This window comes from Mirounga leonina, unplaced genomic scaffold (genome assembly GCF_011800145.1).
Source record: "Mirounga leonina isolate KUSES-001 unplaced genomic scaffold, KU_Mleo_1.0 Mir_174, whole genome shotgun sequence".
NCBI lineage: Eukaryota > Metazoa > Chordata > Mammalia > Carnivora > Phocidae > Mirounga > Mirounga leonina.
The window spans coordinates 35,686,088-35,712,753 of NW_023270451.1; the positions used below are offsets into that span (position 1 = coordinate 35,686,088).

At 44.4% G+C, this 26,666-nt stretch overlaps 1 protein-coding gene and 2 long non-coding RNA genes across 11 annotated transcripts in view; 2 read left to right on the plus strand and 1 right to left on the minus strand.

Moving 5' to 3' along the window:
• The window catches only part of TWIST1 (twist family bHLH transcription factor 1), an 80,251-nt gene extending 62,805 nt beyond the window's left edge, over nucleotides 1-17,446 (minus strand). For 2 of the 5 annotated variants that reach the window (XR_004682025.1, XR_004682024.1), the window contains exons 1-2: nucleotides 16,322-17,446; nucleotides 13,419-13,465 (exon numbers count right to left, since the gene is read on the minus strand). Coding sequence is in view for 1 of the 5 variants with exons in the window: in XM_035020707.1 (XP_034876598.1) it covers nucleotides 16,364-16,975 (612 nt within the window). In the remaining 4 variants the exon portion in view is untranslated. Of the gene's footprint in view, nucleotides 1-185; nucleotides 315-13,418; nucleotides 13,466-15,497; nucleotides 15,771-16,321 lie in introns of those variants that run through there. The other 3 variants (XR_004682026.1, XM_035020707.1, XR_004682027.1) reach the window with 3 other exon arrangements.
• On the plus strand, nucleotides 6,282-14,952 carry LOC118020846. Of its 3 annotated transcripts, none has more exons than XR_004682032.1 (5): nucleotides 6,282-6,498; nucleotides 11,714-11,772; nucleotides 11,939-12,171; nucleotides 12,259-12,544; nucleotides 14,806-14,952. It is a non-coding gene; the product is annotated as an uncharacterized LOC118020846 (long non-coding RNA). The 3 variants fall into 3 exon arrangements; XR_004682031.1 differs by lacking the exon at nucleotides 6,282-6,498 and adding an exon at nucleotides 10,402-10,513; XR_004682033.1 differs by lacking the exons at nucleotides 6,282-6,498; nucleotides 11,939-12,171 and adding an exon at nucleotides 10,406-10,513.
• A 102-nt stretch (nucleotides 17,447-17,548) lies between the features above and the next one.
• On the plus strand, nucleotides 17,549-25,439 carry LOC118020845. 3 transcript variants are annotated; one of them, XR_004682030.1, is made up of 4 exons: nucleotides 17,549-17,749; nucleotides 18,031-18,271; nucleotides 21,839-22,100; nucleotides 22,816-25,439. It is a non-coding gene; the product is annotated as an uncharacterized LOC118020845 (long non-coding RNA). The 3 variants fall into 3 exon arrangements; XR_004682029.1 differs by having other exon boundaries at nucleotides 17,550-17,785; XR_004682028.1 differs by lacking the exon at nucleotides 18,031-18,271 and having other exon boundaries at nucleotides 17,565-17,785.
• Nucleotides 25,440-26,666: the final 1,227 nt, after the last annotated feature.

Sequence of the window (26,666 nt, forward strand, 5' to 3'; positions counted from 1 at the left end):
AATAATTTACATATATATACATATATATGTATACATATACACACATACATAAACACATATCACATTAAATCTATGCTTCCTAGCTGAGATCAACACATGCTCTCTTACTTATAAGGAATGGAATTTAAAGATCATACTTCCACTTTCTATGTGCAAGGGATATTTCTTTTATATTTTAGACTCACTGATTTTTCTGAAGAAGGCCCACGCATTTCTTTGTCTTAAACATTTCCAAAGTTGCTACTCTATTCTTCTTCCTTGCATTCGAACCTCTTTTTATGTGCACAAGGTGCCATTTCTTGGAGATTTTCATCCTGCAAGGGCAAGGAGCAGATAGGTGGGATGTCAGAGAAAACACAGCCATGCTAATGGTCTGGTAGATGTCACTACTGTTTCCAGCAGTAACAAAGACTCCACTGTGTGCCCTCAGGTGAGTCACTTAACCTGCTGTGTCACAACTGCTCCATCTGCAAATTAGATAATCGCCTTGGCCACCATCTTCCTCTCAGGGTTGTTTTGCGAATGTCATAACTGGTCATTTGTTTGATCTATTCAAGAAACACTCAGTGCCCTTGGACCCCTGAATGCGCACACTCAAGTGCAAGCTCAGTTGTGAAGCTGCATCCAGCAGGAATGTTTCCTTACTGCAAGAGACAAAGGGCAGCCCATTGAAGAATGCCAGACCCAAACGGCATCTTGAAGGCCTCTGAGATTCTCAGATGAAAGGCTTTATATAAAAATAAAGTATTGTTATTACCTAGGCAAAGAAAAATGCATGCATTTTCTGTCAGCATTCAAGAGCCATACATAGTGGTGCCCTCTGCCCCCCTTTGATATTTCGTTTGCATTTAGTTTGATGACAATATAGATAAATTCTCTACTTGGTGCCATTGGACCTGGGTTGCATTTCAGTGTGTGGAAAATGACGAAATGAAAGAGAGAAGCCTTTGAAAGAAAGTGAAAATAAATGTAATAGCCAAAAGCCAAATAATAGTCATAGTGTATTTAAAGTCTATTAAAGAGCAGAAGTCAGGGTATCAAATGCACACTCTCTCATCCTCTGTGGTCAGCCTACTACGTGGACCACCTGCCTTAAATTATACAAGTTCACCGCATCCCTGGAGTGAGGGGAAGGCAGGAGAAGAATGGGGGTGGAGACGCAGCTTTCTCCATTCATACTAATCATGCCGAATTTAAAATAGTTTTAGAATACCTCTTTTCAATTCACAATCAATTATATTTAAATCTCTAAACTGCCACTCTTGGGTTTGGAATAATGTATGCATATATATGCAATAAGGAAGTAACTTGGAGTTTCAGTTGTTCAGTAGAAACTGATTGACATACACCATTTAGTTACCAGTGTTCATACTGTTTTAGGAGGTGATGGGGTAATGTAGAGCTCTGTATAGCCCAGGAATATAGGAAAATGGAACTCTAACTGGATAGAGCAGAAGGGGAGACCCTTCTGGATAAACTGCCCCCGTTTGGTTAAGAAGCACATGTGGAAACTCTGTATTTGGGTCTTGGACAGAAATCAAGTGGAACCAATTTCATAGACATGAAAATGTACTGATAACAAGCAAGCCAGATTTCTTATTAAATTTGACAATTACTGCCTTTGAGGTGCCAAGGCTGCTACCCACGGTTGTGAGGGACGTTCATTGAACAAGGGCACTCGGTCCATGGGGTAATGGGGCCTGACATCAGCCCTGCTCTGATAGACAAGCCATAAACCCTGGAAGAAAGGGATCCCTTTACTTCTTCACACGAAGAAATCATACAGGCAAATGACAGCTGTGGGCTCCATACAGAAAGACACTCTAAAATACTTAAGTTAAAATGAATGCCTGAATCTCAATGTTTTAATACATGTCTTATTTTGTGCTTATTTGGGTTTTCGTTCTAAACCTGAGAGGTAAGTATATGAATTATCCCACCATCATAGTATGAGACTGTCATATTGTCCTTTGGGGGGAAGTTCTTTTAGATGTGAATTCTGCCTCTCTGCCTCAGTTTCCCTAATAGTATAATGGTGATTTTCAAATCAACAAAAATGTGATGTGACAGGTGCTAAGTAAAATGCTGGGATTCTACTAGTGAGCTGGCTAGGCACAAAAAGCTTAAAATCTAATAAGCAGCTATAATCTATAGGATGTTGCTACAGAATGTGCATTGGAAAGAAAGAAAAGTAGCAAAGGCCAAAAGAAAATGTTCCTATAGGGGCGCCTGGGTGGCTCAGATGGTTAAGCATCTGCCTTCAGCTCAGGTCATGATCCCAGGACCCTGGGATCGAGCCCCACATCAGGCTCCTGGCTCAGCAGGGAGCCTGCTTCTCCCTCTCCCTCTGCCTCTCTCCCTGCGCATGCTCTCTATCTCTCTGTGTCTCAAGTGAATAAATAAAATCTTCGAAAAAAATGTTCTTAGAGTCACTTTTACTCTCTGTTCTAAAGTTTCCACTCTGAGAACGCTTAATGCAGAGTGAACCACTTTTGCCTCTCCACTTCTATTCTTCCACAGGTAGGGGGGCCCTAATTTTCTGCACCACCCCAGAATATCAAAGAAAACCTCTTGTTGGGGACTTCAGCACACATGCAGCAAATATCCACAGGTGAGACCAACCTTCTGTGATTAGAGGTTCCTTTGTTTGTTATGATGAACATGACCCAGTCACATCTACATAGTCTTCGGACTTTAGAGAGGCCCCCAAGAAGTGTTTGTTGACTGAATAATCATGCGTTTGTTTAATTGAAGGCAGTGTCACGGTGGCCACCCACGCAGCCTGCCACTTGGGGAAAAGTGGTTGGGGAAGAGTGAACATTTCGAAATTGCCTCTGCAGATCTACATGATACTTAACTCTAGCTGGGCGATCAGACAAGTGAGTAGATCTTTCACAGCAAATGACAGTCACTCGTGGCTCTACACGCAAGGAAGTTCACACACTCTTTACATAGGGTGTTACTTTTCAGAACTGGGCTACCTGCAACTTGATTTCAAATTGTTCTTTGCATCAGTAACTCATGAAAACAAAACCCACTAGGAAAGCATGTCAGTCATAAGAACAGCATCACAGATTGCAAATTGAAAAGGCCTCTGGGATCATTCGCAGAGTAGGAAAACCCACTTATGATCACTCTCCTTTGGTTCTGCTTCATTCCATAATCACTCCATGGGGCAAACTACACTCCTGGTTTTTCTATCCAACAAACAGTTTCTGCACATGCTAGTTAAATTATCTTTCTTTTTCCAAGTCTTGAATGCATAAGAGTATTCTTAGTGGTAATTGTCCTTATAAGAGGCAAAAATAATGGTCTTGGGGCATTTTTCCACAAACAACGCTTTGTATCAATAATTGTAAAAATCAAAATAAAATAATTCATAAATCATAATTTAATATTCATATTCATAATATTACTATTAGAATTTTTAGTAAAAATAAAGACATATCCATTTTCATTCTTAGGAAATGAAAGGATAAAACAGCTAAATAGGATGCTGATTTTTACAGTTTACCAGGTGTTATATCTATACACAAAGAGGTGTCCAGCCTCACTTACTGACAGACAGTCATGGTCCTGTTATCTGCTTTGTTTATGCAAAACTGTAGTAAAAGAGAAAAAGGGTGAGCCTTGGGGAATAGTTGATCAGCTAGAAGAAAATGGGTAGTTCTTTTTTTTTTTTTTTTAAAGATTTTATTTATTTGACAGAGAGAGATACAGCGAGAGAGGGAACACAAGCAGGGGGAGTGGGAGAGGGAGGAGCAGGCTTCCTGCCGAGCAGGGAGCCCGAGGCGGGGCTCGCTCGATCCCAGGACCCTGGGATCATGACCTGAGCTGAAGGCAGACGCTTAACGACTGAGCCACCCAGGGGCCCCGAAAATGGGTAGTTCTTATACTCAGGCCAATTCTGGATTTTACTCTCCTGCTTAAAATTTTGAAACCATGCTCCCAAGTAGAGAAAGGAGCACAGACTAGGCCCAGTTAGTCTTGGTCAAATATTTTGAACACTTTGGACTCCACAGTCCTTCACTGTAAATTAAATGGGTTATCAGTCAATGAAGGTATGTAAATCACCATCAGGCTAATGTTGACACTGAGAACCTCTTGTCTAGGGAAGCAGAAAACCAGGTACCCAAAGAAACTCTTAAAGGCATTGTGAAGTGAACCACAAGGAAAACTGGAAATGATGACAACGAAATCAAACCAACTATCAGGGTTTATCAGGGGGTTTGTCCAAAAGTAGCAGCTGACCAACAAATTAACCTGCAATTCAACAGTTAAAGTTTGATGTCATTTTTTAGATAACAAAAGTCCTATGGAAGCTGTGAGTGAAAAATAAGCTAAAGCTCATCAGTGGAAAAAGTAGCTACCTAAGAGACCCTAATTATATTTTGGAGATTATTCCAAGTTGCATATCAGTCTTGTTGATCACAGCCAACTACAGAAATAATACCATCCATGTCACCTTCCAGCATAAAGGTCTAGCTCTCAACATGGCAGAATTATAAGCTAGAAAGAATGTTTGGATGAAACATTTCAGAAAAGCAATTCATGGTAGCTGTTAAAAATAAAAAATGGCCACACCAATGTGCACTTCCTTCCATCACCTACTGGAGTACTATTTGCTATCATAGACATCACTGACGGTTTTCTATAGAAAACAAATGCCTAACACATAAGAGTTCAACACTAATTTTTCCTTACACAGAATACAGATGACCCCTTTGACCACCAACCTGTCTGTCATGCTAGTTTTAGAAACCCTGTCAGGAAGAATAAAAATTTCTGCGGCTTGTGGAACTTTTTCAGGGTATAAGGTCTTGACCAGCAAATATGAAAGTATATTGTTTGGTTTCCTCTCAATATCAATACTTAGTATCACATTTTGGGTCTTGTAAGTGCTCCCATATGTTTCAGAAATAATTAAATTTTTATTGACATTTTGGCCTGCCTCCTAAAGATGAATATCCTTCAGCTGTTAAACATTTGATAGGTTTGAAGTTGGAAAAGTTTTTTATTTAATATTTTTATGCTCTTGAATATATACATAAAGAAAAGACAAGAGGTGACCTGAATCTTTTGATGTAGTGATTGGAACTCTAGGAAAAAGGCAGTGACTTTCAAAAACTCTCAGGCTGCCCTTAGAGAAGAGGGGAATAATCGGTATGTCTTTTGTCATATGATTAAGCTTATCAAATCAGGATCGTTTCTGCATAAACCATGAACTCTGATCTGGTTTTTTGTTTTGTAATGTTATAAAGAATGAAGAAAGCTTGTATATTGGAAAATACTTTTTTTTTTTTTTTTTTTTTTACAGGTTCTTGAGTTAATCCATTCTCTTTCACCCAGGAAATCAGCCTTACTTCTCAAATGGGAAAGCAAACTGCTGACCTTCAAGTTACTGATCTCGAAGGGACTTGGGAGGAGGGAGTGTGGAGACTCGTCAAAGAAAGACTGAAATAGTCAGACACTCTTCCCCCAAATATCACAGATTCCCAGCCTTGTGGGATTCTAAGCAAATAACCAGAATATCACTCAGGGCTAAACCTTCCTCTGTAAGCAGACATTTTCTAGCGGTGCCCTGGCCTCGACCCTCCTCAGCGATGGTCTTCAACCTGCGCGGCTAATTCCTTCCTTGATTTGCCTTCACCTTGGGAAAGAAGAAAGAAAACAAAGTTCCTCCTCCCCAGTCCCCAGTCTGCTACATTTCGAAGAAGTGGCTGGAAAACGTCGATTCCACTGGGAAAAGCGTCTGCTGGAGGCTACTGCGGGTCGGGCCCACCTTTAGCTTCAGGTTGACAAATGTCTTCAGCGCGTTCTCAGCTCCGCGGGCCCTAGGGGGTCCCCTAAAATCGCAATAGTGTCCGCCCTGTCTGACCTGCCCCCCTGCAGCGGCGCACATTTCAGCTTTTCAGCTTCACGGTGGAGCTCGCAGTAATTGAGTCGGGAAGGTTATTTTTCCTGGCCTCGCCTCACCGTCCTGAGACTGCGGGGAGCTTTCGGAAAGACATCGCCCCCCCTCCTCCCACCCCGCCCCGAGGCCCCGGCAGCTTCTGAGCTCTGCCCCGGCCTCCGCCCCGCGGGAACCAGGATTTCGATCCACGCGGCTTCGGCCAGAGGCTTAGGCCGGCGGGTGAAACCACCAGGGGTCCCAACGGAGGGCTTATTCCCGACCCGCTTCACAATTGGGGGTCAGATCGCATTAACACCAAACCGCCAACCGGGCGGGAGCAGGTGGTTAATTGCATAAAATAGAGTTAACTGCAAGAGACTAACTTTACAACGGTGACTTGGTTTCCCTCCGTAGCTTGGTCATCAAAAAAGAAGGTCTCTCCCTCCTCCTCAGTTGTAAGGCGGGGAAAGGTTCTCAGCTGCTCAAGAAGAAGGCTAGAGGTGCATACTGTCAGCTTAAGGTGACCCGCAGGGTGGCGCGGTAGGCGCGCCGGCCCCCATCCTCGCGGCTATTGGAAGCAGGTTTCCCTCACCCCTTCCTGGAAGGTAAGAGCTTTGGCATCTGGAAGTGTCAGAAAGGAGCCTTTTGCCATAAATCATCCTGAAAAGCATTCAAATCAGACAAGCGTCTAGAGACCCCTTAGACACTCCACCCCCAAAATCCTAGATCAAAGTGCAATTCCTGGAACCATAAACACCTATTATAAGCAAAATCCTACTTATCTGGAGGATGCTAAAACTGAGAGAGAAGGAAGGAATAAGAGGCATTTGTCGCTGTAAATCCCCCGCACAAATTCACAAGCTCTGTCTTGTCTTAGATTTGTCAACTGCTTTCTCGGGGATGGCCAACCACAGCTTTTCTCAACTCGCCCATTACGCGTTTCTGGGGTCCCCCGAACAGCTGGCTGGAGAGTTTAGAACGCGGGACTGGACATTGGCTTTCGCTAGTTTTTTCAACCAAGAGAGAAGCAGGTGTGAGAGAGTCCCGAGCTGGGGAGGTGGGAGCGGGAGAAAGAGAATTCACTTTGTCCTAGTGTAGAGACAGCAAGTGCTTTTTACAGATTGCACTAGTGCGGCAAACTTCAGTGCGAAGCACTGTTCGTCCGAAACTTCGAAAACTCCGAACAGAAAACACCCGCCCAGGCAATTTCTGCTCTCGCTGAACTCCCTCTCCGGGCTGCGTTACATTTGCACCATAACACCGTTAATTTCCGAGTTCTCTCAAGAGCGATCAGCAGAGGGACAAGGACACAAAGAGGGGACCTCGAAGGGTAGATGTCTAAGATTCTGAGAGAGCAACTTTCTTGCCTCAGAAATGAAAAAACTCCATTTTTTACCCCGACTTCCTTGGTCAATCCAGAGTCAACCGATTGTATTGAAATCTCAAGTCTGGAGCAGGGATGGCCCAGCCGGGCGTCTAAGGCGGAAGCTAGGGGGCGGCGGGGTGGAGGGTAGGAGGTTGGCGTGTGTGGGGGGGTGGGGGGTACTAGCATGGAGAGACGTCCCCCCACATACATTCCCTTCCCGGAGACGCGCTCGCTGCACGGGTACCGCGAGAGGGGGCCTTAGGAAAGGCGCTGGCAGCTAGCTGACTGCAGGGTTGAGATTATTCGACACGTGTCTTTTACTCCTCACAATCCATTTCTTACGGGTGATTTATGAACGAACCTCTTTGATCTGGGACGGTTTTTATCTGTCCACTGTTACAGATGACAGACGCGGCTGCTAAAATGCCTCGTTCCCGCTGCCTAAAAGCTTGCTCCCCCCTTCCCAAATGCTGTTGCTTTTTCTCTGGTGATTCCCCACCCCCTGCCTCTTCGCTACCCTCCCCTACCCCCAGCCCCGTTCGCTCTATTAGTTGCAGTCCCTCCGGATGTTTTAAGTCAACAAAAAAGCGCTGGGCAGGGTCAGTTGGGAGCCAAGGCAGGCAGATTTGGGGCACGCTATCCCCTTGGTGCCACATGTGTTGGGGTTCTATGAAGGCCTCCAGCCAGGGACCAGAAGAACTAGCTCCCAAAGTGCGGGTACCCGCCTTGGGAAGGGAGAAGGCAAAGCCCTGGCAGTCAAGTTCCCGCGGGGGCTGGCTTTGCTAAAAGAAGGGACGTGGACCCGGGATGCGGAGGGCAGTGTGGTCCGGGGCTCTGTGCGGGCCGGGACTCTTCAGAACAATCACGTCGGCTTAACCAGGGAGGGAAGGAGGCGGCAGAAAAGGGGGAGAGGGGGTCACGTTGCGCGCCTTCTAGTCCCTAATAGGTAAAGGAAAAGCGGAGTCTCAGAAGCGGTTATTAATAGATCTTTTCTTTTTCTTTTTCTTTTCTTTTCGTGTGTGTGTGTGTGTGTGTGTGTGTGTGTTAGTAGTATTTCATTAAAACCATATCCTGGAACAAAGAGCTGCTCTTTCATGTCTCTTTGCTTTGTTATTACTCTGACAGGAGTTCTAAAAACAGGATTTTCCAAATCAAAGCATCCCTGCAGTTCGTGCCCCCTCCCAGCCCCCCTTTCCTTTACCAAACTGCTCTTGGTATCATTATCCCACTACGGATTCTTATACTCTTGATTTAGCCGGAGGACATTTAATAGCTGACTGGATTAAATATTGCAGACTCCAGCCTGCGCTATTTGAAAATCCGGGTCGTGGACTGTGCCTAACTTCAGAGAAGGAAAACTGATCTATGAGATGTGTTTTAAGTTTCACTCAGTCGAGGCCTGGAGAGAAGGAAGAGGAAGAAGGATTCTCTGCTCCAGGTCTCTTTAATATGTTACAAAGTTAAAAGTTTTAGAAGGTGTGTGTTGATGGGGGGTAGCAAGAAAAGTCAAGGGTGGAATGAGGCGAGAGGCAACCTTCGCAAGAGACTAACAGAAGTTTCCTTCTGTCATAATGGAAGAGGGATTTATAAGGACATTTTTAAAGTAAAGAATGCTGCTCTGGAAGGTAGGATTCTGCCCAGGAATGGAACAAGGTTGTAGGGGGTGCATCAGCATACCTCTCTGAAGGATTCATTATCATTACTAAAATGCAGTATTGACTCGGTCTCTTTCTGCTGCATGTTGCTTTCAACAATAGTAACAATTCTTTGATTCGGTGTTAAGTTTCAGAAACAAAAGAGGAAAAGAAATTTGGACTATTGTGTCCAGTAGTAGGTTTAGAAATGGAGGTCTGGAGGCCCCAAAGTAACATGTCAGAGTCAGGGTGTTGGCAGTTCAACCCAACATTCATCTTGGCTAGGCAAACCCAGAGGCGCAGGATCTGAGGTCTTCCTCCAGGATGCTTCGGGGGCCATAACCAGATATGATATGTACCCAGAGGTAATAAATCCACGTAAAGTTCCTTCAGGGACGCTGGATGGGTATTTAGATTAAATGCCATAGAGAGAAAAGATGTGTCTGTTTATCTGGTCTTGCGCATTTTTAAAACTGTCACCCTTAAAGCTAATGTGATCATTTTGAATTTATTTCAATTCTTTGGAAACCCAAAGAGGATTAATAAAAACTCTGACAGTAAATTTAGATTTAATATTGTGGAAGAAAATACCCCAACTTTTAATTTTTTTTTTTTAAATACAGAGGTGTATGGGCAGCTATAAAATAACTATAAGCCAGGTGCAATTGTCAGTGTAACAGTGACTTAGGAATAATGTTGCATTTAAATGAAGAGCCACAGAACAGTTCAGTCATTTAATGTACAGTCTTAAAAGTATTGTCAACAAATATTTAAAACCTTAATGTGTGCAGAGATCCAGGCCTGAGCCACCCGTTAATATTCACAATAGCCTCTATGAACATCTCTCTTAGAACAGAGAAAGGAATTGGACTGTCTTCCACAACTGGGCAACTACTAATTCATTTTAATTTTGTTTATGAACTGAGCTTCTTCCTTCCTTATTTGTACATGTGATTTTTAAGAATCCTCAATCAAACCGATAATTTAACTTCTTAAAAGTCCTACCCAATGGGCAGCAAAGATCCCCAGAGCCTGGGTCCTGGCCCCAGGAGGGAGGGATCACCCGCTCATCTTTCAGCCCAGTCAAGCATCTTGGAGGTTTAGGGTCTGTCAGTCCTGGCATTCCTTCCCTCTTATCACTCTCTACCCCTTCAAAAAGGCAATTGATTAGTTTCAGCTTTTCCAAACCGAGATCGGATACGTTTCTCAGGATCAAAAGTCTCCGAGAGGCCAAGACAGAAACGTGGGGGATGGGGAACGTGAAGAAGGAAAGCGCGGGGTGGGAGGGTGTGGGGGGGGTGGAGATTTGCCAGCCACCTCAACCCTCTGCACCCAAGGCACCTAGGGGATGGGCGGGTGCTGGGAAGGGATAAGATTGTGACCTCTCCTGGAAGAGGCACTTAAGGATTTAAGATGTGTCTTCCCTTTCCGGAAGCAAATATTTAAAGGAGAAAATAGATATCTAGAAAAGGAGGTTGATGATTTATGCCTGGATTTTCCTCCAAGCATTTGCCTTCCTTGTATTTACAGGCGTGGCTCCATTTGCAAATTGTACATCTGTTCTCTTCACGTGACATTTCATAAAAGCCCTAACATCTGGGCAAGATAAACTTCCTTCAGGTACCTGCTTAACTTTTCACTTGTCACACTCGCATCACCCCCGGTGGGTCCTTTTCGCCCTCCCGCCTGACTCAGTGGCGGGGTCTGTGGCGCGCTTTGTTCCAGCCCCCACGCTCTGGCCCCCAGCCTCCTGGGACCCCACATAGCCCCCCTCCCAACGCCAACCTTTGCCACGGCCAGCTTCTTTGGCAGACCCCATCCTTACGTCTCCCGCCTCTGGTTCCACCGTGCAGGTAAATGAGGGCACCATCTTGGACCCAAGGAGAAAAGTCAGATTGCCTTCGATTCGGGCTTCAGACCAAAAACAAAACAAAACAAAACAAAACAAAACTGCCTAATAAGCAATATTCAAACTCGCGCTTAGATTCCATAGTCTCATATACATCTATATACTCTTCAGTGGAATGAAAAAAGAGTGCTGCTGATTCTGATGGTTGTCTTTAAAGGAACGTTCGCTCTATCTGGTAGATGTTTAAACTGCGTGGTTTACAGAAATTTAATTTCACTTGCTCGTAATCTCCCTTCCCCTAAGAAGGTTGCCTTTGGGATGAATGTTTTTAGAAATGTCTTTTTCTTTTCCTAATCTGGAATTTTGTTCACGCGTAAGTACGAAGACACATCCACAAACTTGGGGGGGGGGCGGGAAATGGAAGGAAAAGAAAACAGTCCACGTAAACAAGAAGGACAGCCGTTCGAGGCCTTCGCTGCAGCAAACCCCAAACGATCTCATTGCAGGGCGCCCACGAAATCCCGGCTATAATTGAGTGTTTTCTTTGAGGTTTTCTGACCATGTGCTTTTTGCCATGGTTACTAGGACTCTGATATGAGAAGCTGGATATTCATTATGATTCCGTCCCATCCGTTCCCCCAAGGTTGATCTCCCTGGCCTTTATAAAGAAGGAGACTAGCAAGGGGGGACTTTTGTGCCAGTGATTTTAACCTGCCCCACCTTCCACTGACCTGCCACATGCTTCTTCCCTCTTTATAGACATCTGGGAATTCCATACATGCCTTAAACTCCAATTACACACCTTCTTCAAAGGACACGTGCTTTGATTTGCTAAGAACATTAAGTGGGCTCACGTCCTGGGGCCTTGGGACAAAAGCAAATGGCAAATGTATCTCATGCGCTGTTTACTGGGTCTATCTTTGGCTGTTCAGTAAATAAGGATAATTAATAATCCTGTTTGCGTTTTCGAGGTCTCGGATTCGAAGTTTCTTGGGAAAGAGTGGGGTTGCCGGCTGTGAGAAATCATGAGGTAACCGAGCTCTCCTTCCACTTTGTCGGTGCACTTTCCTTCCACTTTCGCTGGTGCTGGGGGTGGGGCACGCTTTACGACACACGCGCAGAAAATTCTGGAAAAGTGGCCCCCGGGGGGGGGGGGGGGGCCCCCCCCGCCCCACCCGTGTTTGTCACTGATACAGGCCTGTCTCTGGAAATGGGAGGTTGGGCCTTTGCCTGACTCTGTGGCGGCTCCTTCTGCTACCGCTGACACTTGGAACCGCCGCCTCGGCGCAGCGGCCAGACGCGGGGCCCCGAGCGGTCCACGCAGTCGGAGAAGGGCGCGGACATTGTCACTCTCCCCACCGTGTGGCCCCGGCCCGCCACCCACGCAGGGGAGTCTGGGCCGGCGGCCCCCCTCCCGCGCGCGCCGCAGGTGAGCCTCCCGCTCCCCACGGAGTTCTGTTTGGGTTTCCGTGGCGTTTGTACCCCGCAGGTTTGTTTGTTTTTCTTCAAATTACAGATGCAGGGAAAACCGCCTGACATCATGAGAGCGGGACAAACGCTCACTTTGAAGGATTCCTGGGCAGGACTTCAAGTGAAATCATATGCCTGAGAAGAACTTGATACCGGTCTAGAGAAAATAACCAGTTCTGAGTTTGCCAAACCGTGGAATGTGCAAAATGCTCGACTTTTTTGCAAGAGGCCAAGTGTCCCTTAAAAAGCTCTATTATGAATATGAGCCTGAGGACCGAAGGAGCAAGAAGCTTGTGCCGTTGTTGAGTGTGGGAAAAAAGTACACACAGTATGTGAGTTTCTGCTATTTAACGTTATTTTATTAATAATAAGTACCACTTTAGGGAGGGTACCTGCAACTGTGCATGAATTATCATCTGTGCATGTGCTTAGCAAGTGTGTGCACGAAGAAGGGAAATGGGTGCATATGTTCTCATATGAGAACAAAAATTTACTGCTTTCTTATGACTGAAGGCTATCAATTCAACAAAATTAAAAGCAAGATTTAAAATATATATATATATATATATATATATATATATATATATATATATATATATGCACATTCTTACTCAGTTGTTTAGAATTCACCCAAGGCAATTTTATACAGCATTTTCACTCCAGTAAATGCATTCTGGCTCAAGGGTAGAGTCCCCCGTCCAGCCACCACATTAAATTCTCACTTCTGAAGCAGAGGTAATTCATTCTAATTGTCCTTTAAATAAGAATAGGTAGCAAAAATAAAATGAAAACAGGAAATAATGGTAGAGCTAGAGAAACACAGGTGGCTTTATTTCTCTTCTAAAAAAGAATTCGCCTTGTCGTGTGTATGGAGGAGGACATTGGGAATACAAAAACAGTCTGCAAGCTGAAAATTGTATTCTAATAGTTAAAATTTCCACCATGAATTATTCTCATTCAAAGTAAACCTATCTATCACCTTTCATTCATTCATTTATTTATTTCCCTGAAAATCTAGGGGAAAATATTACCTTCAGTTTAGCAACATAAATATGGCATTTGCTTTTCTCCAAAGGGTTTTCCCTTATGAGCAAAGTAAAGAGAATAAAACACCAAAAAAATATTAAAAAATTTAAAAAGGCAAATGATAGGCTACCTTTTTTTGAAACTTCTGGGTTTTGTATCATCAGAGATAAGAGAAATTACCTTCTCAGCAATGACGGTCAGCTCCATCCTGATGTACATCAAGAAATCTGAAATATCAAATAGTCATACCAAGCTAGTGAACAAGGAGATTCCTCCATGAACAGTTTAGAAAATGGAGGTGGTAGGATGATACACACAGAAGAGAGAATTACCATCCTCATGCTCTCCCTCATCCTTCTAGGGTACCCACCTTCCATTTCTACCCTACACACACACACACACACACACAACACACACCCAAACACACACACACTTTCTCTTTCTCTCTAACATACACATACACACACACACACACTACAAACACACCCACACCCTACAAGTACACTCACACGTAATCACTTTCCCGGCTCGTGTAGTTATTTGGTAAAGGACTATCAAAATCCAAAAATTAATTCCCCAAGCCTTCACTAATCTCTCAGTGTGCAAGTCAATGCTACAGGTTCCTTATTTGTAAAACATGGTCTAAGATATTCAGAATAGTGAATTTACAATATTGTTGTGTCAGCATTCTCTGATGATGTGTGGGAGGGAAACAAAAACCTTCAGGCAATATAATAACCTCAATCTGAGTTGAGCAAACACGATCTGTTTGGATTCATATACACTTGTTTGCCATAGCCATTGTTTGAATTAGACAGCAAAATTATTTTCCAGTTTGAAAGCTTCCCTGATTACACCTGAATGCAGTCAACTAGATGTAGAAGCTAAGAAGTGATACAAACTTACTACTTCTAATGATATGAGTTATAAAAGCCAATGTTTTCCTAGCTCAGAAATAACCAGAATGAAATAAAAATCAAGCCCCATCTGTTTTGCTATTACTGTTTTACTTAACTTCAGGTTTTGTATACCTCTAAGTAGCCAGGGAAAAATTACATGTAATTTTGAATAAAATATATTTGCTAATGAACTCACTAGAAAATGAATAGCTCTAGTACTTCAAATTGTGATTGTTCCAATAGTTACTGAAGATACTGAAAGTTCAGGTTCTTTATTGTATTTTACTTCATAGTTATATGTTCTTTAAAGAAGGAGCATGCTTCCCGAATGGATAACATCAATATGGAAAAATATTAACTTTGGTTCTTCTTTTAAGCAAACATGACACTAAAGATCATTTTCATTCATGAAAAAAGTTAGGCAAATTACTTTGTAAATGGAATTATCTTTCGGGCTGAATTTAACTTTATTATTTTCTATGCATTCCTACTGATTTATCACGTGTACAGATACAGATCATTTTAATAACACTTCGTGCATCCTTTCAGTGCAATGAACCTATTATTTAGAAATCTCACAAACAGTGGAGGGCATGACAAAAATATACAGTAACAAGAGAAAATAGTGCTGGCTTCACATTGCTTATTTGCATTTAACTGTTTTACAGCTGCCTCCTCAAAATATAAGCAAGAGAAGTGAATAACGAATTTAAGTTTTTGCTGTTTGGGGACCTAATAAGAGATGAAGGATAGATGCTACAAAGCCCACTGAACACCAAACTGGAATAATAATAAAGCTGTCTTTCTAAATAACATGCCTGTGCCTGTCAGTAGCTAGTTTATTTGCGTTCTTCACTGCTTTGTTTATATTAGTGTCCCCTCCCTCCTGGGTGCCTCCAGAGTTAAACAAGTAGATATTTACCTCCAACTTAATCCTGAGCTTTAAAAATATAGACCAAACTCTAAGGTTCTTAAAATTTTCAATCATATTTATTTATTGCAGAAAAATAATATACAAAGATATTTACAAAACAATCATAAAAATATGAATGCATTTAGACACCGGATCTATTTGCATTTTACCATGGGTCAACAATAAATAAATAGAATGTTGTTTTTTGTATTTTAAGTTTTTTTTTCTCTCAGAGGAAGAATGTAAAAAGGAATTAACTGACTGTGATTTTGCAAGTCAGTTTAATCCCCGTATTTTTATTTCTAAAGACGTTCTTAAAATTCCTCTGGTTGTTACCATTTTAAAATGGAGAAAAGTCCATAATGATGCCTTTCCTTTCAGTGGCTGATTGGCACGACCTCTTGAGAATGCATGCATGAAAAAATAAAAATAAAAACATTCTTCGTCAAAAAAAAAAAAAAAAAAGGAACACAAACAACTGTTCAGACTTCTATCAGAATGTAGAGGTGTGAGGAGGGTGCCGCTGCCCGTCTGGGAATCACTGTCCACGGGCCTGTCTCGCTTTCTCTTTTAAAAGTGCGCCCCACGCCCTGTTTCTTTGAATTTGGGTTCTGCTCTTCTAATTTCCAAGAAAATCTTTGGCATATATATTTATTTTTAGTTATCCAGCTCCAGAGTCTCTAGACTGTCCATTTTCTCCTTCTCTGGAAACAATGACATCTGCAAAAACCCAGAGGGGGGAAAGTTGGTTATTGTTTAGGTCTCCGTGGCTGTTTGCTAAGACTAGTGAGCACTGTTCTTATCACCACTACTGAGAAATTACGCTGAACAACCTGGAAGGATTTCAGCCCCAGGGCAAGAGGAAGTGGGTGGGCGGAAAGAAGGAGGAGGTGGAATTTGGAAGCATTTGTTTTAAGGAGAACGAAAACTTAAAGCCCAAGGAAAGGGAGGCCCTGGCAAGAAAACCGTCCTTATACCCGTGACCCTCGAATCTCTCTCAGTCTTCCCTCCTGTCCGTCACGCACACTCACGCACACGCACACTCCTCATCGGGGCGCATGCCCCTCTCCCCAGCGGGGACCGACCTGCCTTTCAGGGACGCTGGGGGGGGGGAGGGGAGGTGGGGTTGGAGGTGGCGGTGCCAGGCTGGGTGGGAAGGCTGAGAGGGGGGTGAGGAAGGCAAGGTGGACGGGGAGCCGCGGCCCGGCCGTCAGTCCATCTGCCACCTGAGCGGCGGAAGGGCGAAGGGGCGCAGAGGCGCCGGTCCTTACCTAGGTCTCCGGCCCTGCCGAGGGGGTGGGGAGCTCCGCCTGCTAGTGGGACGCGGACATGGACCAGGCCCCCTCCATCCTCCAGACCGAGAAGGCGTAGCTCAGTCGCTCGTGGGCCACATAGCTGCAGCTTGCCATCTTGGAGTCCAGCTCGTCGCTCTGGAGAACCTGGTAGAGGAAGTCGATGTACCTGGCCGCCAACTTGAGGGTCTGGATCTTGCTCAGCTTATCCGAGGGCAGCGTGGGGATGATTTTCCGCAGCGCGGCGAACGCCTCGTTCAGCGACTGCGTGCGCTGGCGTTCCCGCACGTTGGCCATGACCCGCTGCGTCTGCAGCTCCTCGTACGACTGCGGGCTCCCGCCGCCGCTGCTGCTGCCGCCGCCGCCGCCGCCGGCGCCGCCGCCGCCGCCGCCGCCCGCAGACTTCTTGCCGCGCTTGCCCTGGGCCGGGCTGCCCGGCTCGTCGCCGCCTCCGACGCCCCCGCCCGCGGCCCCGCCGGGCCCCGCGCCGCCGCCCGCGCTGCGCCGGCTGCTGCGCCGCTTGCGCCCCCCGCGCTTGCCGCTCGGCGGCTGCTGCCGGTCCGGCTCCTCCTCGCTGTTGCTCAGGCTGTCGTCGGCCGGCGAGACTGGCGAGCTGGACACGTCCTGCATCATCTCTCAGGTGGCAGCGCGCGGCCTCGCAGGCCCGGGGCAGAGGGGCGGCCCGGGAAAAGGAGGAGAGCCGGGCGCCTCAGCCCGCCAGCTTCCCCCGCGCGCGGCGCCGGCCCGGGCGGTGCGGCCCGCCGAGGAGGGAGCGGGAGGAGGGACGGGGAGGATCTCCGCGGGGAGGGCGCGCGGGGGAGGCGGGGAGGGAGGCGGGAGGGGGAGGGGACGGTGTGGATGGCCCCGAGGTCCAAAAAGAAGGCGCCCAACGGCCGCACGCACACCCTGCTCGGCCTCTTGGAAACGCTGCCGGTGCCGGCGAGCCCGCGAGGTGTCTGGGAGTTGGACGAAAGCTGCAGACTTGGAGGCTCTTATACCTCCGTGCAGGCGGAAAGTTTGGGGGCAGCAGTGTCATTGGCCTGACGTGGGGAGGAGGGACTTTTCGAAGTTTTATAGGAAAGTTTCCGCTTTCCAGCCCCGCTTCCCCGTCCCCACCCCCCCAACCCCCCTTCCTCAGGGTCTGACAATTCGTTCTCCCAAACCATTCAAAAACGACCTGGCTCGGGCGGCCGGCCCCTCTGCCCGCCTCCTTGCTGCCCTCCCCTTTCCCTCTCCGCCGCCCTCCGCAGGCGGGCGCGGGGCGATTTCCTTCCGCGTCGGAGCGCGCGGGCCGCGCCCCCGCACCCGAGCGCAGCCCCGGAAAGCGGCCGGAGGGGACCTTTCGGCCCCGGTGTCAGTCCCTCCCGGAGTGGCTGTGACAGCAGCGGCAGCAACAGCTTCGACGCAGTGGGTGATGTCTCATCTCGCCCCTGTACCCTCTAGGTCCGTGGGGCCGCTGTGGGATTGCTGGGGGTGGGGGCAGTAGCAGGATAACTGGCAACCGCGGAGCTCCCCCCAGTAGCCAGGTAGACGGGCCCGCAGAGTCGCAAAGGCCAAACCACCGTGGCTGGCCCTGAGGTCGTGGGCGTTTTTGAAGACGTGTCTGCGACGCGGGGACTGCGGATCTGTGCCCGGCCTGCTCTCACCCCTCCCTGAGAAGCATCTGGGCCTTCCTTTTCCCTCCACAGTGACCCAGTCTAAAAGCTTCCTGCCACTCAAAAGACTACACCTCCGACGGTGCTAGAGACAGTTCGTTCTTTCTCCGAAGTCAGTCCTGTCCTTGGAGAAGGCAGCGGGGCCGGAGAGGGACAGTGCAGCGTCTTCGCTGCAGCCCTGGTCTCCTGAGCCGCCAGCCCAAGGTGGAGGACCCTGTGGCCATTTCATCCCTACCCTACTCTCAAATAAAGCCCCACATTGTGACCTCTAAAGGTAGGCTCCTAAGAGAGTGAGAGTGCGATGGGGTTCGAGCCCCCGAACACGCGCGCGGCTGATGGTTGTGAGACGCACCTTCTCCACCCTTCATTCCTAGGAGGTGGAGTGGACAATTATGCTTCGTGCGACCCAAACGCGTTCCAGTTACTTGGACACTTTTGTATTTTAAGCCATTCTAACGAATACGTTAACAACAACGAGCCCCAGAGCCCCAAAGAGGGTGGTGATGCATATTCTGGCAAATAGGAGGCAACAAAAGTTGGTGGGCTGGAAGGGAAGCCAGGGGAGAAGAGAAACCCCTCTTTGCAATGCCAGACTTGTTTCTCTTTTTTGGAACGAGTTGGGATAGAATAACCATTTCGTGTTCACCGTTAAGTTGCAAAGCAAACTAGAGGTCAAAAGCAGTAGTCGGTTTTCAGGGGGGGAGATTTAGGGGTACCGAGGTTGTGTGCCCTGCGCAGGCCGAGCTCCACTCACGCTCTCCCCAGACTGGCCTGTCAGAGGAGAATTAGCTAAGCGAAAGTCTCCATTCTGGGCCTGACCGAGGGTCGCGGCTGTGGGTGTGGGGAGGAGGAGGAGGGAGCCCAGGCGACTGGAGGGCAGGCCATGTGGCTTTGCCTCGCTGAGGCTCACAGTTTCAGTCCGGAAACCCTGGGGTCTGGAGCGCCTGGAGCTGACTGAAGGGCTCAGACTTCTGGGGCAAGTGAGGGCTAGAGGCATCTCTCTCTCCCGTGGGGGTCGAACAAGGCTGTGCCTTCTTGGGAGGGGCGACTTGCGGGATTTGGCTATCACCATTTTTACAAATATGCAGAAACAATGACCACAGCGTGCCAACTGGCCTGCCCCGAGAGTCACCACCCTATTTTAAAATGAGATCCTTTCTGAAAATTAAGGATATCTCCACTTATAGTATGCAGGCAGGTATCCTTAAAACGAAGCGCACTGTGATAAGTCACCCTTTTGTTTACGTCTTCTGCCTTTAGGATTTTATCTCTTGGAAGCTGAGAGTAAGGCAGAAATTCTGCCACACTCTACCAAGTGTTCTCTTTTATAAATGCGAGTTGCCGGTTATTCCACAATTTTTATTTGAAGGTGGCTGCAGAAATCTTGAAAATTTTCCACCTCTACCCCTCTCTTTTTTTAAGATCAATCTCAAATCTTAATTTTGTTTTTCTTTTCCCTTTAGTGGAATCCTTAAAACTAAAGAGATGGCTTTTTTCCTTTGTGGCTATGGGTAATCAAGACAGGAAAGTGTGGGCAAAGTGTAAAGGGAAACCTTACCTGACCAAGGGGATTTGGGGTTGGAGGATGGAAATGAGGGCAGAGGAACTGGAGGAGAAACCAAGTCCACAGCAGTGCAGGAGCCAGAGATCATTAGCCAGCTGGACTTGCAAAGTCATCAGTCTCCAAGACTGGTTCTTAAACACATGAACCCAACCCTGTTCTGGGCACTGAACTTATAGGGGATGAAGAGCGCCTGGCCATTGGGTACCAGGGATCCCCAGGGCTGAGGCTGTGCTCTCGCTCTCGATGCCAGAATGCTTACAAGAGAGTTTAAAATGAATGACCTAACCAGAACCGTCCCAGCATGGAATCTTCCTGACAGAGTCACAATGAATGACTTTACTTCTGAGAAGAAATTTCTCTTGAACTCTTCGAAGGAGTGGAGGATGAGAATGAGAGGGGTTTTGAGTGCCTACAGGTTACTTTTTGAGCAGAAGGCTGTGGCTTGCCAAATGAATTACCTCTCAAAATGGCTGGGGCTTGATACTCCCTACTTTGCAAGCTGTAATATTTCACGGCCGGCTTGTCCCACTCTGTTCATCTATAGCTGTATGTTACCTAACATTTTATCTAACAATTTTCTTGTCCACACTTGCTGGGGAAAGAAGACTTAGTTCAAAAATCCTAATTTCAGGCTCTTAAAAACAGTTTTAGAAATTTCCCTTTGGGGCTGAACTCAGCTTGACTTGAAGGACGGTAGTGCAGAACTACCTTCTTTGGGAATACTGGATTAATTGGAATTAAATAATTTTGTCTACTTCTAAAATAAATTAATTCCCTGAAAAAAAATTAACTGAAAACAAAAAAGTTTTTCTTTTGCACTCAGATAATTCAAAACGAGCTTTGTTTTCAAAACTGCAAACTTGGCATGTTCGCAGTCCTTCCTGAGGAATGTGTGCTGTGTTGAAAATTGAAAAAACTACTGTTAGAAGAAACAAAGTTAGGAATCTCATACTGAGTGTATGCACTAAGTATGTATCTGTATTCTTCCAGTTTGACTACATATGCACTGGCATTCTCTTAACAATAATCATTTATAAATACTTTTAGAGAAGGAAAAGAAACATACATATGCTATAGAATTGTTAGCAAGATAGGAAATTTTGGAGTTGGATTTGCACAAAAGGTGAGTATTTGAATCTGTTCCTACTCTTTCTTCTTAGTCTTTGGATGACCTACCACCTGTAGATTGGCTTAGAGTTTTGTGAAATCATTTCTCTGAATTGCATGAATGAAGCAAAGGAGCATTCACACAGAAGGGGGCGCAAATTGGAGAAGGCTGCAGTTGAATGAGATTGTACATCTTAGATTTCATCTTGTTTTGGACACTCCACAGGGATTGCCTAGTTTGATACTGAAGTAAGAGAATTTTATCAAAGTGGAACATGAAGTTTGTTTCAGCACAAGTGACTTCCAATAACTGTGTGAAAGCAGATTCTTTCTCAGCAACACAGGCAGCCTTAATGATGTTTGAACACCTTGCCCTAAATAAGAGAGCATTCTCTTTCTCTTAAGGATAGTTTAATTTATGGATTTAACTGATTCTATATTTCTCCTTCTGAACCCCTTTAAGGAACTGAAATTATAAAATGTGAAACTTTCCATCCAGGAATAAAATGAAAAAGAATAAAGCATAAGAAATTGAGTTGCCAAGAGCACTTCAAATGAGCCAATCAAATTTTCAAATAATCTTTAAAATATCTGACATTCTGGGGCGCCTGGGTGGCTCAGTTGGTTAAGCGACTGCCTTCGGCTCAGCTCATGATCCTGGAGTCCCTGGATCGAGTCCTGCATCGGGCTCCCTGCTCGGCAGGGAGTCTGCTTCTTCCTCTGACCCTCCCCCCTCTCATGCTCTCTGTCTCAAATAAATAAATAAAATCTTAAAAAAAAATAAAATATCTGACATTCTGCATTCAAAATGAGGATAAGGAAAAGAAGCATAATATGCTGAACTTGTATGTAGAGAGGAATCCGAGTGTGGAAAGTATGGAGTCTTGAAGAGCCTCCCCCGCCACACACACCTTTATTGGCTTATTGGGTGTGCAGGCTAGAAAGGTTGTGTCCCAACTTTGCTGCCAGTTAACCTTGGTGAAATACACTCTCCCTATTTCGGGGAGCTGCTGGAGTAACTGAAGAAATAATGGAAGAAGTACATAGTTATTCATAGAGGCTTTTATCATGGCCATAGGCTTCCTACTTAGTAAGCATTTTTATCTTCTCTTTTTCATCATCAAGCAATTTAAATCTAAATCTAATGGTTTATATTTTGTGTTTTTCCAGATCAAGTTGCTTTTCTGATTACTCATGACTTTCATCTCTCTACGCTTCAAGGGATTTCCTTTTTTCACAAATGGCTTTTCCTGAAGCCTTAAGTCCTATTTCCATTGTTTTGATTGATTCTTCCTGCACAAAACATGTTGTTTGTGCCAGTGACCACAAGAGGACACAATTTCCTAGAGAACTTTGTTTTAAAAGAAACGTACAGAAGAAGACAACTGACAAAATAGCAAAAATACTGCACAATCTGTGACTGTCATTTTGGGTATGCCTATTTGATTTATGTTACTTTTATTAATTAAAAAATATACATGAGTTGGCATTCAAACCTTAGGTTTTTTGGAAGAGTCTATCTTTTCTCTTTATTGTAGAATGCAAAGGAAAAACGTTTATGAAAATATATTAAAATACTACCATTTTAAGGGAAAATGTTTATTTTACATTAGCAGAATTTTGTACAAAACTCTGAGTGGTGTGGAATTTTGCTTTCTCAATTTTAGAACCATGTTTGGCAATGTAAAACAGTTTTTTTTTTTTTAATATGTGACTATTCCAAAATACCATTAAAAGTTTGAATTTTTAATTTCAGCATTTGGGATGTCCTTATGTGAAAAAATGCACGGAAATTATGTTTTATGGTTGTCAGTTACATTTTAATGCATATCCTAGGTTAAGAACTAAATTATTTTTCAAAAATAGGGAAAAATAGGACAATTTTAAGATGCTGACTCCCAACAGTTCCCCCAAATTATTATGCACACTGCTTAATGGAAGATCACTTTCCTCTTTCCTGTTACTTCTCAAAAAAAGCTTCAGAGCATCTGATTACTTTGTACATGAAAATACATTAGAATGAATTATGTCTTGATATTTTTCTAGAATTTTATAGTTCTGGTAGAGTCCCAAGGACAACCAGGCTGGGGAATCCTTGTTTCATTTGGAACTCAGTGCTTTGGTTTTGCATTTGTATCTTCTTGCAGTTACATTCCTAATCACATTTTCTGAGACTCTGCTGGCGGAACTGAGCAGTGGACCAAAAGAGCTGGAAAGAGAAGAGAAAAAGACAAGAAAGAAAGAACAGAGTAAGAATAAGGAGGAGATCAAGAGAGAAAAGAATGTGGAAAGAGTGAAAGAGAGAATGGAACAACTGATCAAGACTGACAGAAAAAGAATGAGGCTTAATATGTAGGGGTCAATGATAAAAGGCTTAAATCACAAGATACAGAAAGAAGTGCGCTTAGTGGGAAGCAGAAAAGCACCAAGATTATTTGCCTCAGTTTCTGCTCAAAGAGACTGTTGTAAGTAGCTACCTATCCCTTAGTGTAGGCATTTGATTTTAAAAATCCCTGTCATTCTCACTGAAGTCATAACAAGAAGTAAGGAACTGGGTGGAGGGCCATGAAAATTTTAATTGAGGTTAATGTTCATCTAATAGATATGATCTATCCAGAATTAGAGTAAAGGTGATGAATGTTGTCATTTCTGCCTCTCAAGACGGTGGAGGGGAGGATATCTTGGGCGGGGGCGGGGGGTGGGAAACACTGAGGCCATTACTCTGTGAAAAAGGCTTTGAACCTTGGTAGGATTTTAGAAATCCTAGCTCATTGTTTGTTTTCTATTTGACCTCTGCGATGGAGATCCAGTTTGGTGTCTCCATGTGGGTAACGAAGATCAATACTTTTGCCTTCCCCACCTCAGACACCTCCAGGAAGACATAGATATAAGTGATGCATTTTATTCTCATGCAGCCCTACTCAAGACCTTGAGAGATTGTAAGGTTCTGGTTCTGCCTAATGGTGCATTCAGAAGACCTGAATTCTGGTTTCAACTGGTACTAATTAGTTACAACACGTTTATTGACTCTTTAACAAAAACGTGTCAGTCTCTAATTATGTTAGGTGCTTGGAGTAAGAAGATTGAGTCCCCAACATCAAGGATGTCACAGTCTAATGAGAAGTAAAACATGAAAACAATTTTGTAACATGGAGAGCTAACTGCTGTCATAGATGTTTTCAAAGAGTGCCAAGGAAGGACACTGGACCTGGTCTGAGGGGACAGGATGCCTTTGTGCATTGGGAAATTACCTCACTGCCCTGGTAGCCTCCAGCTATACTTTCAGGAAGCCTGTCCCAGAGAGAGAGAAACACAGAAAGGCCCACAGACCAAATTAAGATGCACATGTCACATGGCTTATTAAGTCAACTTAAAACCTACAGCAAGAAAAGGAAGTCAAGTAGGTTAATATACTAGAATAGGTTGCAAACAGGCAGGAAGGGCCATGCTCCCCAAATCCTGGAGTTCACAGGTTCACAGTCTTCTCTCTCTTTCCCTCTCTGTCCCTCAGTCAGCTTTCCTTGCTGATGGGATGGTTAAGAGGTCCAAAGTAAGGGTGAGCAGTGATGTAGGGTGCCTGGAGGTAAAATAACTTGCTCTATTACAGAGGGCGGATACTCTCGTCCACAGCTGGAACTTGACACGTAGCCTCTGAGCAGCTATGGATTTTATCTTTCTGTCTGGGCCAGAGGATGAGTGGGCCAGGTAGGACATTACCAACAGGGAGCCTAAGACTTTACGAATATGGGATTCCCTGAGAGCCTCATGGCTATTTGATGTTACATAGTCTTTCTGTCCCTTCCTACTTATTTTAATGATGTCTAAGATGTCTTTCAGGTTACTTATTTCCATACTTAATGTCATCTATTTTTTTTTCTTGTTTCTATGCTTAATGTCCTCTATTCTCTTGACCAGAATTGGATATTCATAAATATTACAGGAAGCATACACTGCAGTGTTCCTGAAGTACCCTTTATCTCAGCTTTACTCTAGAAGGACGCATGGGTAGGAGGAAGGGAAGACACTGGGAGCAGCATGGGCAAAGGCAGGGGCTCAGGAGCCTGTGAGATCTGTGCAGGGGCTTGTAAGGAGTCTTGTAGGGCTGGAGATGGAAGGGGTGTGAGAACGTCTGGGAATGACACAAAGTTTAGATCACTAACTTTGTGTGCCATGCTAAGGAATTTGGGTTTTATTCTAAATGCAACTGGGGAAACTGAAGAATGTTAAGTAAAGAAAGGACATGATAAGATTTATATTTTAGAAGTATCAGCCTGTGAACAGATAGTGCAGGGGATGGATTAGACAGCTATGGGATTATATTTAGGAAATTCTTGCATCAACCCACAATATACATTATGTAAGTACATCAGTTTACTTATGAGAACTTACACTGTTGCGATAGCTATGGGGCATGTAGACAGGATAATATAAAGCTGAGAGAAAAGGACTGGATTCAGGAAGATTTGGAGACATCAGTTTCCTCATCTGGAAAAATGAAGGAATTGGATAGATAATATGAAAAATTTCAAAAATGTATAAACTTGAAAGAATTTTAGAAATTATCTAGCCTGACAGGTTTAGAGATGAAAAAGTTTTCTCTGTGACTGCTTCTAAGTCTACGATTTGGCACTATCTGGAACCTGAAAGCATTTTCCTAAGTGATGAGAATGAGTTTCCTTCTGGAAACTGCTTGTGGCCAACTGTGGGCCTAAACTTTTGTGCCAAAAATGAGTAAAATAGGCAGTAAAGTGGTTTGAAGGGGAGCAAGAGAGGCTTCCTCCAAAACCACTTGATCCTTTCCATAGTCATGCTTTAAACCTGTCACTGGTAACTCATTAAATCATGGCCTGGCATTGTCCTCTCCAGGCTTGTCTTTTGGAAGGCAGAAGCCCTACTGTGAGGTAACACTTAGCTCACTAACACCTTTGAGTGAATTCGATTGTCTGACATTCTTTGCAGGAAAGGAGGGGCCCAGGGTCCCCGAAGGACGCTGGGACAAATTGGAGGCCAGGATTGAAAGTCAAGGAAAGTTGTGAAGAAAGGAACGATTGTGGTACTAAGGCCTTTGCAATTTTTCCAAGGCCTGTCCAAGCCTTCCATTCCTTCTCTTCAGTGTGGCTGATGTTGTCCAGTTCTCTCTTTTGGATTCAGTTCTAGATAGAGCACAGTGAGATAGTGGGGAAACAAGAACACACTGGTCTTGTCTCATCATCTTGGTGTCTGCCAAGGTCTTAGAACCTTGAAAAGTGTTTATCAAATGAGGCATACTCTTCTATTTCACTATCAGCTGTCTGTTAAGAGCAAATGTTAATCTCTTTAATTATAATGGACCTATTTAGATGGAGTTCTGTTCAAGAGTAGAACTATTTCCAGGAAATATGAAATATATATAATGATTGAGAAAAACAAAAATAGCCACTGGTAGTCATGAGCAACTTTAATGGCAATTTTAATTTCACAGCCAAGTTTTTGGGCTGGGGATAAATAATTGTTAAAAATAATCTAAAGAGAAAGACAAAGATGTTAAATTTGAAGCATATTGGCAGGCTCAGAATATCTGAAGAACAGACACTACAAATGAGTTATATTTAATTTATTTTTTAACAGGGCCATTCTCCAAAATAGTCTGTAGCCTGATAGAATTATTAAGAAAAATCAACTCCATTTCTAGGTTCATGAAACATTTATTCACTATTACATTCATTATATTGATTCTTACATGAAAAATTGGGCACCCAAATATTTTATAAAGATTCATTAAAACATTTTATAGTACTTTGTTTAATACACATTGTAAGTGGGAGAGAGAATTTCATGGCCAGCTTTGGTAAAACAGAATGACTATTGGATTTTATCTGTGAATATGTCAGTAACAGAAGCTGCAATCACAAGGTGCTTTAGCTTTTGTCATTTCCCTGAGTTAATAGGTATGGCAGAGGATCATTTATTGGAGAATAGAATAGAATAGAATAGAATAGAATAGAATAGAATAGAATAG